Source organism: Cyclopterus lumpus, chromosome 9 (assembly GCF_009769545.1).
Source record: "Cyclopterus lumpus isolate fCycLum1 chromosome 9, fCycLum1.pri, whole genome shotgun sequence".
NCBI lineage: Eukaryota > Metazoa > Chordata > Actinopteri > Perciformes > Cyclopteridae > Cyclopterus > Cyclopterus lumpus.
Genome location: NC_046974.1, coordinates 10771955 through 10786628, shown reverse-complemented (window position 1 = coordinate 10786628; position 14674 = coordinate 10771955). Strand labels below are relative to the sequence as shown.

Sequence of the window (14674 nt, the reverse complement as noted above, 5' to 3'; positions counted from 1 at the left end):
CCTTCCCATCTTAGATGAATGGAAACAAGGAGGGCGTGACGCCCACCAAGATGAACACGTGGGACAAAAGCACCAACTCGGCCAATCGTATCGACCTCTCCGCCGTGTAGTCATTTCTGTCTGTGGCAGGAGAGCAATCTGCAGCTCACGAGTGTAGAATGACAAACACTGGCCAGAGTATTCTCCCACTATGTTATGCAATGAATTGAACACTCATCCGTGAAAGTGATACCAAAGGAGATGTTGTCGAGCTGAATTATACCGTCACCTTTAAAGACAAACAGACTGTCAGGACTGTGCTTTTTTTTGGCTCATAAAAACATATTGTGTTCCCAAAAACCAGAGCAGGGATTTCTGAGGAGGTCAGTGAGAGTCTTAGCATCCAGGAGTGCAGTGCAGGGTCTGGTAAAAACGCTCTGTGTAGTGGAGTGTCTGGAATTGTCTGTTGCATGGCCCTTCTGTATATTGCAGTTGATTTACTAATTGGCAAGATTTTTAGCTAACAAAATAGTTTGACATTTTGGAAAAAACTCTAATTTCATTTCATACGGAGAGATGAAAAGATTGATACCACCTTTATGTCTGTTCAGTGAATATTAAGCCACTGTCAGCAGCTAATTAGCTTGGCTTAGCTTAGCACAAAGAATGGAAACTGCTAACCTGCCTGTAATAATCAACACATCATATAACAATACAGACATGTAAAAATGACACATTATGGATGTGCCGGACTAACTATCTGTTTCCAGAATTTGTGCCAAACTAAGCTAAGGGAATCTGCGGCTGGCGGCATATTTAACGTACAGACATGAGAGTAGTAGCAATCTTTTGGTCAAACCCTCTGCAAGAAAGCAGATAAGCTTCAATAAAGCAATTCGATCTGCTTTAATTTACTTGCAGAAAATGTAACATAAGAGAGAATAAATAATGTCAGGGTCTGATAGGTTACAAATAGACTATATAAACTTGGATAGAAAAAAAACAAAGAAAGCAGTACATTTTCCTTACATTGTGTTAGATTTGTGCCTTAAAAACACAGACATAATGATTTTACTAGCTGTTAAGAGTATTCATTATCATAAACATCAAATTGCTTGTTTTACGTGGAAGAACTTCTCCAAGATTCACCTGGTTCATGCAGCCTTAATCCAATGTTGGGCACAGCGAAATACAACAACTGCATGATATCAATGGATGAAGCAGCAATTGTAATTCTGATATAATGTATTTATTTATTTTGTGATTCTGTATCAATTCAATTTAAGTGTCACAGCTTAACAATCGATATGTTCTCATCTGTGTTTATGTGTGTGTTTTCTCTCTTGAAATTAATTGGTATGTTTGCAGTACCTCACATCTTAGTAAGCTGCAGTATGTTATGCTTTTTGGGGAATAGTCAATACTGGTTGTGTGTTTTGGACACAATTCTGTGAAGTTTTATAGTGTCATTAGCCATTTCTGTTGCTAATTTCTTTTACATTTTCATCTTTTTTTGTGTACAATGAAATGTGTGCTACAACAGAGGGACTTGATAAGGTTGTTGCTCTTTTCTTAAATACTGTGAGAATGGAGGGAGATGGCAACTTAAAAAAATGTCCTTGATCTTACACTGTACCAACATTAAGTTTCCTAAAACAGGATTTACTGTCATTTACAGTCACTCTGCGCTCACTTTTCACGTCAAATGTAATGTTCAATATTTCAATATTTCTATGCTTGTATGGTCTTTAATGATTGTTGTTTTATGGTACTATGGTTTGTACTTCCAATTATCTTTATTAAAAAATGTTTATGACAAGACTTTTGCGTCATTTTCATTACACACCCTTCACCATTATGTCCACACACACACACACACACACACATACACATTGTGTATAAAGTATATCTTACTGCTAACACCATTACTCTATTTTTGGAAAATGGCTCCTTCTTGAAACAGCATTTATAAATAAGTCTTAGCTGGTCTTTTAAGATCGCCAAATTCAGACATTGAATTCCAAGTTTCCGAGGTGTCCCTGAACGCGCCATCATCAAATTGCTGCCTTTCTGTTTGCGCATGCTCGCGGAGAGATATGAATAACTCCAGCGTATGGCTAGAAAGGTGAGTAAGGCGATAAAGTCTGACCTCAGTTTTTCAAAACAAACAGTACTGACGTGAGCTTTTAACTTGTACTGGATCTAGAAAAGTAACAGGGAGTCGTTTTAATCTTTAAGCACAGTGGGTCGCAAATACTTTGTCTACGTACAGTTGTTTATTCCACGTAGTTTTTTACTTTTTGTGTTGACAGAAACTTCGGTATGTTGTCATCGATATTTTCTTCGAGTATGAAGCGTGTCACGTGTGAAGACATCATTTTCCATCAATGAAATGGGATTTACCGGTACGAGGGAAGTGTCGTGGGACTGTACGTCTGTGTCAGCTGGGAAATCAACCCCGTGAAGCCGCTCGGATACTTGAACGCGTTTATTTGTATTATTCATGGAGACTGTTGGGAAGTTTGAGTTCAACAGGAAAGACCTGATTGGTCACGGTGCCTTTGCAGTTGTGTTCAAAGGCAGACATAAAGAGGTAACTTTTATATCTACGTCTTTGTCCTTGTTTGATACATGGAAGACTGGTGTATTTATATCCTTCTTCTGTTTTACCTTTAAAGAAACGTGACTGGGTAGTTGCTGTAAAATGTATCAACAAGAAAAACTTGGCCAAATCGCAGTCTTTGCTTGGTAAAGAAATCAAAATATTGAAGGTACCTAAGATGACTTCTAATGTTGCCACACATTTGGTTCCAGTCTCTCTGTGTAACTTTGCACTAAAATGTTTCTCCCACCTCCTCTAGGAACTCAAACATGAAAACATTGTCAGACTTCTTGACTTTCAGGTAAAGACCACTTGTCTTCTCTTTCCTCCTCTCTCCTCTCACACACATCAGCACAGACCCATGCTCTGTAACCACACCTGCAATAGTTTTGACTTGTCTACCACATGTTGCCATAACATTGAACATCACGTGAACATGTGATGCACATTTGGTTGTTGGCTGTTGTAGTTTTTTATGGGGCTAGCGACCTCAATGACTTGAAGTGGATTTGTAGTTTATATATCTTTCTTCAAACATTCTAAAAGATTAAAAACTAGTTGTATGGCGGGTTTATTAGCACAATATTGATTTCTCACTGCTCAACGTATGCCTTAGACTAAATGAATATCCAAGCAAATAACTGATGGGAGTTTGCGTGAGTGTGTGCGCGCTTCCCTCTTCTCACCTACTGACACCAGACAGGGGTGAGCTGATCTCTCACTACTCCTGACAGATGGCAGGGTGCAGCCGGTTAAACAATGGCTTATTAAACACAGAGTGCTAGTAAGTAGCGTCTCACAGCTGACACACACCAGCAGGCAAGGCCAAAGACTTGAAATGATACATTCTAGGTCAGGCTGCAGGAGCCTTTTGTTGACAGCAAACCTGCTCTCTCTGTTTTCTGTTCTAGGGATATGTACTGCATCGTGTAACCAGAGTGTTATTTCACTCATACACAGAATCTTATACCTTTTTAAACTTGTTGTAAAAGACAAAAAGAGGCCATTTTCTCCCACACTTATTACTTCAATCAGGTAGATTGACAACTTTAAATGTCACATCACCACTCTGTGACTTTTTAAAATGTAACTTGATGATTTAGGGGGGGCTGGGGACTGGAGAGGGCCCACAATGGGGTACAGTTTCAGGCCCCTGGGTTGGGTGTTGTTAGGGGACCCAGAGTTTTGCTGCTGGTGACAGGCCAAAAAGAGTCAACTCAGTCTAAGAAATGTCACTAAAGTCACTTGTGTAATTTGGGGCACAGCTGCCAAGACTGATTGATTGTTGGAGTACATTCTAATTCCCCATATCTCTACAATAAATCGATTAGATTTATAGACTTAAATATATATATTTACACTGTATTCGAGTAACCATAGTTTCTGAAAATAAAATGATTTCATCTGTTTTATATCAACAGGAAATGGGAGGGTGTGTGTATCTCGTCATGGAGGTGAGTTTTGTTAGAAATGGCAATGTCGGGTCTGTGAGAATGGAAACGTAAATAACTAAACATTGCATCATTGCAAAGGTGTCTAATAAGACTTTCCTATCTCATCTTTTTAGTACTGCAATGGAGGCGACCTGGCAGAGTACCTTCACTGTAAGTTTGCTACATCCTGCCAGTCTTATAGCTCACATCTCACTACTGTAAAGTTTTCTGTTTCACCTGCGGTCAAAGCAAGAAATTGGGACATTCACACCACTCCTCACTGTTGCATCAGAGGGTCAAACTTTTTATCTGTAAACATGTTTGGAGCAGCTTACTGTTGTACTGGCAGGTCAGTTTGGCTTTTAAGAGGCTTGGCTAAGCTTTTTCAGTGTTTTGGTGGAATAATAGGATTTTGAGGAGACATAGCAGAACGACCATAGATTTCAGGTTCCAACAGGTCAATGGGTAAATTGTCACTAATACTAATACTCCCAAGAGCTTAACCCAGATACAATTAAACCCCTAGAATGTGCTAGTGATTGTGAATTGTATTCCCTACAAATGACGTAGAAGCCAGTTCTAAGTTGCCAAAATAGCTTGTCTTTTTGAGTTATTTAACTGTAAGAACACCTTGTGATGTCAACACATTTGAAATCTCAGAATGATATAACATCTTTTCTCACGAGACTATCTTGCTGAAAATGTTCCTGCTTCAAGTTTGAAACCCTGCTCCAAAATATCATGACGCAGCTGAGTGCATGGAGTTGGAGTTTTTCCTCAGGCCGAATTTACCTCTGTGCTGTCTATTTAAATGTGGATCATCGGTCTAATTCTGTCACCTCGCCATCGTCTCTTATTTTGAAGACTTGCCCACTCTGTGCCCCTGCCAAGGAGGCATATCCAGCTATTTGCAGCACAACAGTCAGTCACACTTGGCAAAGTTCACGGAGCACCCACATGACCTCACCCATCTGCCACTCACTTATCCCCTGTGCTCCGATGGAAAAACACTGCAGCAAGAAATACTGAATGTCCTGGGAAGGTAGTGGGGGGTGCGAGCGTGTCAGACGGCCCTGACATTAATATCCAAATGAAGCACCCTCGTAAACAAAATTCTCTTCCACAAAGTTCGACAGCAGTGACACTGATATGATTAGTGTTTTTGCATATTCACCTTACATAATATTGGTGAGAATCTTAGAACAAACACAGAAAATATATTTTGGAATAAGTTCAAGGGCTACAATTACTTTCATTATTATTAGCCTGTTTATTATTTTCCTAATTAATCATTCCTATTCAAATTTACCATAACCTAAGTTGACATACTCAAATTATGTAGTTTAATATCATAGACGAAAAACATAATAAGAGATATATTTATTCACAATTCAAAAGCTATAGCTGGGAAATATTTGACTTTTGTGCTCAAAAAGGGACTTAATGATTCATTAATTGCCAAATAGTACCGGTTAATGTTCTCTTGACTGACTAATCTATTAATCTCTAATAACATCTGGACGCTAATACACTACAATAACCTTTTAACCAAGTTTACTAGTTGGCCTTTCTGCTTGTTAGCATCACAACGTTATTTAATCTTCCCATTTAACAAATGTTAATTAATTTTTTTACTGTTGTTCAATTTGTATTACATCAGGCTCTGGTAACTATTATTCTTTATATTGTATATATATAACTGTTAATCAAGTATTAATATAATAGTTGCATCACAACCGTCCAACAGAACAGCACTTTAGCGGGGACATGCTGGGAATAAATGATAACAGGTGTGTGTAACAAGGTGTGTTTTTTCCCAGAATCTTTCCCACACATTCACTCACCTCTTTACCTGTATCTAGGTACCGTGTAATATGATGACCCTTGTATTAACTGCCATGCTAATCTTTTTAATATCATCCCTCTGAACCTCAGCTAAGGGCACATTAAGTGAGGACACCATCCGCGTATTCCTGCAGCAGATCGGTCAGGCCATGAAGGTCTTGCAGAGCAAAGACATCCTCCACAGAGACCTCAAACCTCAGAACATCTTGCTCTGCCACCCAGAGGGGCGCAGGTCCAGCCCCATCAATACCTCTATTAAGATAGGTAATCACTTCACTCTGCAGAGTATTAGAAGAAGAGAATATACAATATGTCTTTGGAAATATGTTGGTTAGTTAAATTCTTACTGAACATACTGTATGTCCCTTACCTTGTTAACTCATCCTCTAGCTGATTTTGGGTTTGCACGTCATCTCCAGACGAACACTATGGCAGCCACGCTGTGTGGCTCACCCATGTACATGGTGAGTGTTATGAGTTTTTTACACCAACAAGTATAAGGTCACAGTATCTCTAAGCTGTGTTTGTCTGGACACAGGCTCCTGAGGTCATCATGTCCCAGAACTATGATGCCAAGGCTGATCTGTGGAGCATAGGTACCATTGTGTACCAGTGTCTGACTGGAAAGGCTCCATTTCACGTGAGTACACATATACATGCAGGTTCGCTGCCTAACCCTCCCTTACAAAATAACAAATGCTCAGGAAATTGTTTTGCTTTATTTCCTAGAAACACAGACTCATTATTGTCAACAGAAAACATGATACATCTGTTTCCCAACACAGAAAAACACATGATCCACAACACAACCATTAAACACCAGCTGCTTGCTGGGTGACACTCTCCCTGATGTCCAGTGTTATTAGTTAGAAAATGCTGGAACAGCTTGGTAACTTGTTAGGAAAGGACACTTGTTTACAGATGAGAGGCATGCGGAAATGGCTGCGAGCCATTTCCCCCAACCCGGAGCAAATATTGTTTCACAACTCTGGGTCTTGCTTTCTGCTGTTCACGTGGCTGCTCAGGGGACACTGTAGAACTGTTTGTTGAATATTTCTTCAGTTAAAATGTCTGTATAGACACATATAATGTTGTGTCTCTTCTTTGGTCCCTTCTTTGTCTGAAGTACATTTTATCCTTATATACAGTATACGGTATATACTGTATGCAGTTAAAGAAGAAACCATTGACCTTTTGTACATTTTGAGGTTATTTATGTTGCAGTTTCCTTGAAAGCATTTTCCCTGAGAATGAGAGGCGAGATTGACTTCTATTTCTGCCATGCAGGTCCGTGAGTTGAGATGAGTCCAAGGGTCAGTGTGAGGTTAGCTGCTGTTGCTGATGGTGTTTACTTAGCTGGCTTAGCTGGCATGTCCAATCGGTCCCCTTTGCCCTTGGTGGGCTCATCAAACACCCACATATTATTCATGTGGCATCCCTTGTCTTTTTTGTAAATTTGTAATCATGTAGTCAAATAAATAGTCAAACGTTCCCCTGTAATCTATTCACGTGCTTGTAAGGATGCATATCATATTGTGTGTTTGCATATAAATGGTCATTTTCAAGTGTAACTCCTGTGTGTGGTCTTTGTGTAGGCCAGCACGCCGCAGGAGCTCCGTCTGTTTTATGAAAGTAACATGACTGTTTTACCCAGGTTAGTGGACGAACACACGCCAACACACATCTGTACAGTACACACACAATACACACAGGAAGATAAGAGGAGGGCGTCAACAGGCATTACAGTGAGAGCTGTCTGCTCTGCACTCAGTTTGCTTATGAATAACTGGGTGTATGTGGATCATTGCATGCACACGGAGAGTTTAGCACTCAATAAATCCCATACGGCCACTAAATATAGTCCTAATGTGGAACCGACACCTAACGACCAATCATCTGGAACTTTTGTCCACTCTCACACAGTTGATATTTGAAAAGCTAACAAATGTATGATGCTAAATCAAGCGTCCTGCCAATAATATATTCTCTGTATGGGATATTCTCCATGTGTAATGTGAATCTCTATATCTCTCCCTTAATCTCAGTTGACAAATGCCTTTAGAGTTATTTCTTTTGGCTATTTAAAGTAATTTTGAACATTTTAAGCCGACATGCCTGGAAAGCAGAGGGGTGGTTTTATGGTCTATTTTTCCAGTCTGTTTGGCTCGCGGCCATGCTTATCTTTTGCAGTAATAAAACCGTGTGATAAAATGCAGCATGCGGGGGCATGGTTTGTTGTTTTCTTGTCATTCTATATATAACCTGCTCCAAGTTGCCAGCTATTAACCTGTACAGCTATCATTTTCCACATGACCCACATAGCTCCATGCAGATTTAAGCACACACACACACACACACACTGTCTGTACTGGCTCAGTCTCATGATGCCCTGAGGTTTGGAACTGAAGCCGCAAATTAGATAACAAATTCACACATTTTACAGCTCACTCTGAATTTTTGAAACACAAGAGACCTAAATATTATTTATTTAAGACCACATATATCGTGCAAACACAGTGAATACACTAAATCGGCAAGTCAAAAATATGACTATAATAATCGATAAATATAATATCAACATGAAGGCTACAACACAGCGTATAAAGCTGATTGCAGAAATTAACCTAAACAATCCTTTCACCTCTTTTCCCAGCATCCCAAAGGAGACTTCTTCTAACCTAAGACACTTAATGTTGGGGCTGCTGCAGAGAAACCACAAAGAACGGATCGGCTTTGGTAAGCTTCTTCTCTTTGTAATTCTGAAACTCCTTTCATAATTACATTTTTTTTAAAGCCTCTCTTACATCTTAATCATTACATTTGCAGATGAGTTTTTCCACCATCCTTTCTTGGAGAAGTGCTCATCCACAAAGAAATGTATGGACTGTATTTTACTTGTCTTTCTACAGCTTCAGAATCAATACAGGTGCTGTAGCCGTGGTCCTAACACAAGCATATCTGTGTTTTTTGTTTTTACAGCTTCTCCAGTTCACGTGATCTCTTTCCCCAGTTCAGGCTCAGTCAGTTCCTCTAGCAGCTCTCCAACATCCCAACTGACCTCCCCTCAAGTGCGTACAGCTCTCTTTATTGGGTTTATGAAACAAAATCACATTGTCAAAGATGTGTAATGTAAATGTATTTTCAAACGCAAGCTCATAGTTCATGTGTTATCTATCATAGTTATATTTGATTAAACAGTTCTTTATTTTACTCTCTCCTAGCATTCCGGTGGAGAAATGCACCGACTTCAACCCAAAGCACAGTATTCGCCTACACAGGACACACACAGCTTCTTTCTGAAAGAAATAGCCAATCAAGACAGTCGGAACGCCTCATCTTACTCAGAAGACTATGTCATGGTGCATGCCCAGTTTCCAAGTGAGACATCACTCTATAGACATTTGGATTATTTTATTCATCATGATCAGCACAAGGAGTCTGATTATTTTTGTTTTACTACTTTGTAGGTGAGTGCACAGGTGAGGTGGAAGATGGGTCACCCATTGACAGTTGCCTGATATACAGTGGGTGAGTAGTCACTTTGAAGGGTGCATACTAACTTTTCAGTTAATCAGCAATTATTGTTGAGAATATATATTTCACTGTATGGACTAATATGAAATTTGGCCTTATACATCACACTAATTTACTATGTGGATGACTGAAGTGTACATTAATTTATCCACAATGGACTATTTTTGTCAAAACAATTTTTCATATGAATATTAGTTCATTAAAGTATATTCATTGTGCAGATTAAGCTAACGCATATCTCTCTTTTAGAAGCTCACCACTGGCTGAGAGAGTTCCCACCAATGCAGGAAAGACGGCTCCACCCTCTACCCTGCTACACTCTCCCTCCAAGCCTGTTAGGTAAGAGAAAGCCAGGCAGGTTTAGATTTTGGTGGCTTGAAGATGAGTCAGTCGAGTGCTTAAACCCAATAGTATTTATATTCATGATATGTCCAATATGAGAAATTATGGGGACATGTATCCACTGTTGTTTTAATTGATTTATAACATCACACTCCTTTTGTGTCCTTTGCTTACTCTTTCATCGATGCAGCAAGCCTGTTGCAATTGTTGTCCGTAAGTGCAGCCCCTCGGCGCCTATTCCTGTCCCAACTCAGATCCACAACTACCAGCGTTTGGAACAGAACCTGCAGTCCGTTGGCCTGCATGGCTCCACCAGGCATGTACTGTTCAGCTGTCTTATCTCTGCTCCAGCCTCAGTGTCTTGGTATTATCCATTCTCTTCTGCCTCTGTCTAAACCATGTCTCTGGTCACACTCTGTTGTCCTGGCAGCAGTTCCCCACAATGTGGAGGCTGTAGAGCTCCAAGTCCAGGATTTATCCTCAACTCCCCACGGCTGACAGCAGGAGGAGCCCGACCACAGCAGTCCTCCCCGCTTGGTAGGCATCTCAATCGGCTTTTGTTTCACCCATTTAGGGAGTGTTTTTTTAAGCAGAGCTCTTTTACAGCAACCTTCTAGGTCACACTCCTACAGCTTAACACACTACATGGGAATTTGCCAGTGCAATGTCACTTGTCGTTGGCCACCAGGGCTATTTGGGTGTTAAATAAAATGCCACCATCTGAAATATGTCATGTTCTATACATTCACATAGTTTTTTTGTGGTGATGTGTTGCCATTTGATTCTTCTCTACCCGTGTTCCTCTGCCTGACTCAAGATTTAATGGGTCAATCTTTATAATACTCCGTACTCTAGTGGGAATGACCTCAAAGACCTCAGAGCAGTCTCTCCCTCTCAGCACAATAACTGGACTACTGGCTGGCTCTCCAGACAGGCAGGACACCTCCAGTCCCAAGGTCAGTTTTCAAACATCTATATTACCAGGCAGACAATGCACACAGCATGCAATATTTTCAGAACTATCATTTGCTTTTCAACAACAGGTTAAATCAAGAACGCCAATGCGAATCAGGACAGTCCTAGACCTGCAATCCCTTGACCCATCTCCTGCTTCTCAGATCAACCTCAGCCCAAAATCAGCCAATAAAAATGTCCCTTTCAGAAGGTCAGAACAGTAGAATATTGATATTATTTTATGAATCTCACAATTACAGTTATATGATAATGTGACCATCAAAGTGATATGATTTGCAGATGTTTATGTCATCACATTGAGACATTCATATTAAACCTGACATACGGCACCTAGAGAAGGTACGCAGTACAAAAGTCATCTGATAAATAATGTAATGCTCTCGATGGTGTCTGTATCGGATGTCCAGATCACTGAGCACAGGCAGGCTGTCTGACATGCTATTGAAGGCGGCCTTTGGAGCTCACCTTTTTGAAGAGGACAGCGACGAGAGCCTCACTTCTGAGAAAAGCCTGGATATAACAGGTAGCATTGGAACAAATAGGACCAGTCTCATGTTTTCTACTGATACTGTTTGTCTATGTTCACAAATATTTAAGAAGTATGTAGCTGTTGTAGTTTAGGATATATATTTCATACCATGTATGGTTAAACAACCCTTTATAGTCATGAAAAGGGGAGGCTTAATGGAAAAATAAAATCAATCTCTATTATGAAATAAGAACACACGTCATTGTGAAGGCAAGGTAAAGTATTACTTTGTTTGTAACATGCAGAAGTTACAAAGCACAACGTTGGCGTTATCTACCACTATCACCATGGCCATGTCATTTACTGGGGTGCAGTTCAGCTGAGCTACACTTTACAAGGACATCTTTGAACTTTGAAACTCTTCTTGCTCCGACAGCTCCACCTACTGGTCGTCATAGAGGCTTTCAGTACTCAGACAGCCCACCTCCTGCAGTCTTCATAATGGGTTCTCAATCCAGAGGGAACACTCCTCCGGATGCCACGGTGCCAAGAATGTTCTCAGGTAGGTTCTTTCTACAGTGAATTCATTGAAACTGTTATTTTAGCATGGAGGTTTGAGTGATATCTAGTGAGGTTGTATCTTTGTTATGTACTGCTTTCTGCTCAGTAAGTAATTTGTAACCAAGTAACATTTGAGATAAACCCTTTGAACATTGTGTAGGTATAAGAACAAACTGTGATTTATAATAGTTTTACATTTATGTTTTTGAGTCGATATATTAATGTTAGCCAAACGACAAATATTAAAAGCCAGCAGCCTTTTGAAAAATCTAAAACACGTCATCCGTTTCTCCTATGCTCACTTCATTACTCTTACTTCTGCTGTTCAGAGTTCAGCTGTATTTTTCTTTGTTTCATTTGCAGGCTCCCCCAGCTACATTAACTCAGCCTGGCTGCTGAACAGTCGCCTTCTCCAGGGAGGAAGCCGTAGAAACAGTGAGACTGAAGCTATGGACGCTACTCCACACAGCAGTCTGGTCTTTCACCCTCCAGAGCTCCCGGAAGAAACCCTGATGGAGGTAGAGACAAATACTATGACGATACCTTGAGTTGAACCCTCAACATTTGCAGATGAACATTAAATAGACAAATTCAGATTCCACATGAACCGTTTCAGAATTCACAGTATGTGTTGTCTTCACAGCAAGCTCACACAGATGAACTGAATGAACTGCGTTTCACTGTGGCTTTTGTCCACTGTGTCATGGAATTGGCTTTGTCTAAGGACTCAGGGCTGGATGCCATCAGCAGTCCTGATATTTCCTTTCTAGAGCAGAGCTTGGTGACGGATCAGATCAGCCTTCTGAGTAGAGAATGGGGGTGAGAGGCTTTTAACTTTTTCTCAACATGTATAATAGCTCCCTTCTCTCACAAATCTGCTTAACATTGACTGCTGTTTCTTATGTGCATATTCCAGCTATGCAGAGCAGTTAGTGTTGTACATGAAGGCTGAAGAGTTTCTGTCATCAGCACTGCACTCTGCTAAAGAAACTATCAAACAAGGCCGACTCCTTCCCTCTGCAACAGTCAAACAGGGTGAGACCATTGACCTCTATTTTTTTTGTATCAAGCACTCTCCTTTTGTAGACTTGAAATATGTTGGTTAAATGGTTGTAGTTTGTGGACCTTTAGGAAGAACAAAAGCTTTCGGCTGTTATTTTTGTTTTAAAAAATGAAAGCATTAAAATGTCACAGTTTGTTCCATCCAGGTAGTCTAACTGAATGATAATTGGCATTCCTGGTTGAAGCATGATAACAAGAGTCTGTTTGTATTTTTTAGGATAATGACATACTATATTTCTTTTGTGCAGTGATAAGGAAGCTGAATGAATTGTACAAGAGCTGTGTAACATACTGTCGCACTCTCAACCATCGCCTGCAGACATTCTTGCTTGACAAACAAAAGCTTATAGACCGCTTCAATGGACTCACAGCAGAGAAGCTCATCTACAGCCACACTGTGCACATGGTGAGCTCACCTGACAGCAGGCGATGGTGAAATTCACTTTATTCAGATTCTTTCCAGCATATATCCAGTATGCATCTTCATCTTAGCCTTAATGTGTCTGTTCTTACTACATTCAGGTACAGTGTGCTGCCCTAGATGAGATGTTCCACTATGGCACAGCATCAGTCCAGCGTTACCACAAAGCACTTTTGCTGATGGAGGGTCTGTCCCGAATCATCACAGAGCAGAAGGACATCGACAGCATAGAGAAATGTATGTGGCAGCACTATGACACACAAACCAGCAGATAGTAGTTTAAAACAATAGAATCAGGCCCCATAGGAATGGATTCCTCGTGTGATCTTGCCTAGGACTTGACTACATTTTATTCTAATCTGAATTTTTCAATATCTCTGTCCTCAGGTAAGCAGTGTATCGAGCGACGCCTTTCTGCTCTGCGGACTTAGCAGTAGCCATGGGCTCTACAACTGCGTCCACACCTAGATTGTCAATACACACAAGCACTTTGATCTGTCTTAAGGGAAATGACCACTGGAGCATCTGCTCTTATCCCACCAGCCAGTCTGTAATCTTTACATAAATGCACAAAAAGACTGAAAGTCCTGTTTTGGACAAATTCTAGAAGACAGATCGTGTCATGATTGTTTTAATACTTTGATCCGGTTTATTGTCACAGTATTTGTTTTGTTTTGTTCCAGATTTAATATGTTAGTGTGTTATTTTGTGTTTTGCACATAGAATAATCAGATTAAATAATAACTAATTTGTAATGTGTTGTACTTGAAGCAAATGTTATTGAGCTGTTTTCTGTATTTGAAGGGTTGGTGTTATGTGTACTGTAAAAGTACACCAGCCAACAGGAGTCCGAATATTTTGGATGAGATGACCAAATGTGTAGCAGTAATATTAAAACTGTGCCTATTTCTTTTATTACATTGTTCATCCCACCAGAGTAGTGGATGTAAAGGTAATGAAAGTATGTCTTAACCTCATACAGAATGATTGTCTTACAGTCAGACTTACATCACAGACTGCAATAAGTATATTTAGATTTTTAAATGAAATTTGTGTTTAACTGATTCAACAATGCCCTCTGTTTGTGGTGTTGTACTCAATCATGTACTTTAAGTGACATTAACTGCATGCCACATTGCTTATGTTTATCTGCTGTTTCTTTGTGTGTATGTGTGCAAATTAGTTTATTTCCCCCAACTGTTTGGATAATGGATTACTGGAAAAATAATGTTAATTTGTGAATACATTTGTACACAATTGTGTGACAGTTTATCAGTTTATTACAATTCAATATTCAATATTTTTTGAAAATGTTATTGTTAAAACAAAAGTTTGTTAGAATTTATCTTTGTCTTTTCTACTTGTTTTTATGACTGCCAGTCAATTTTGCCAACATAAATTGTTACGCACTGTGTGATGAAAATAAATAATATTTATTCTCAAAACTATGG

The 14674-nt window shown here is 39.8% G+C and overlaps 2 protein-coding genes across 6 annotated transcripts in view; both read left to right on the top strand.

Moving 5' to 3' along the window:
- adgrd1 (adhesion G protein-coupled receptor D1) overlaps positions 1 to 1781 on the top strand; it is a 28328-nt gene extending 26547 nt beyond the window's left edge. The window contains exon 25 of the mRNA XM_034540545.1: positions 15 to 1781. Coding sequence (XP_034396436.1) covers positions 15 to 110 — 96 coding nt within the window. The 3' untranslated portion in view covers positions 111 to 1781. The remainder of the gene's footprint in view (positions 1 to 14) is intronic.
- A 296-nt stretch (positions 1782 to 2077) lies between these two features.
- Positions 2078 to 14666, top strand: ulk1a (unc-51 like autophagy activating kinase 1a). Of its 5 annotated transcripts, none has more exons than XM_034542357.1 (28): positions 2078 to 2104; positions 2292 to 2572; positions 2658 to 2750; positions 2841 to 2882; positions 4003 to 4035; positions 4149 to 4185; positions 5950 to 6123; positions 6250 to 6323; positions 6398 to 6499; positions 7455 to 7513; positions 8513 to 8595; positions 8686 to 8736; positions 8839 to 8927; positions 9081 to 9237; positions 9327 to 9387; positions 9643 to 9732; positions 9926 to 10051; positions 10166 to 10272; positions 10591 to 10691; positions 10779 to 10900; positions 11118 to 11233; positions 11616 to 11741; positions 12104 to 12258; positions 12384 to 12559; positions 12657 to 12775; positions 13051 to 13208; positions 13325 to 13460; positions 13611 to 14624. In XM_034542357.1, the coding sequence occupies exons 2-28, from the start codon at positions 2483 to 2485 to the stop codon at positions 13652 to 13654; spliced, it is 2721 nt and encodes a 906-aa protein (XP_034398248.1). In that variant the 5' UTR covers positions 2078 to 2104; positions 2292 to 2482; the 3' UTR covers positions 13655 to 14624. The 5 variants fall into 5 exon arrangements, with proteins under 5 accessions (XP_034398248.1, XP_034398249.1, XP_034398251.1 ...); XM_034542358.1 differs by having other exon boundaries at positions 2269 to 2572; XM_034542359.1 differs by lacking the exon at positions 2078 to 2104 and adding an exon at positions 2130 to 2189.
- The last annotated feature ends 8 nt before the right edge of the window (positions 14667 to 14674 follow it).

Bases quoted from the DNA above. Each gene is read 5' to 3' on its own strand.
- ulk1a (XM_034542357.1), top strand. From the start codon at position 2,483: ATGGAGACTGTTGGGAAGTTTGAGTTCAACAGGAAAGACCTGATTGGT. The intron at 8,928-9,080 runs GTGCGTACAGCT...ACTCTCTCCTAG, and splicing joins CCCAACTGACCTCCCCTCAA to CATTCCGGTGGAGAAATGCA. The intron at 9,238-9,326 runs GTGAGACATCAC...ACTACTTTGTAG, and splicing joins GGTGCATGCCCAGTTTCCAA to GTGAGTGCACAGGTGAGGTG.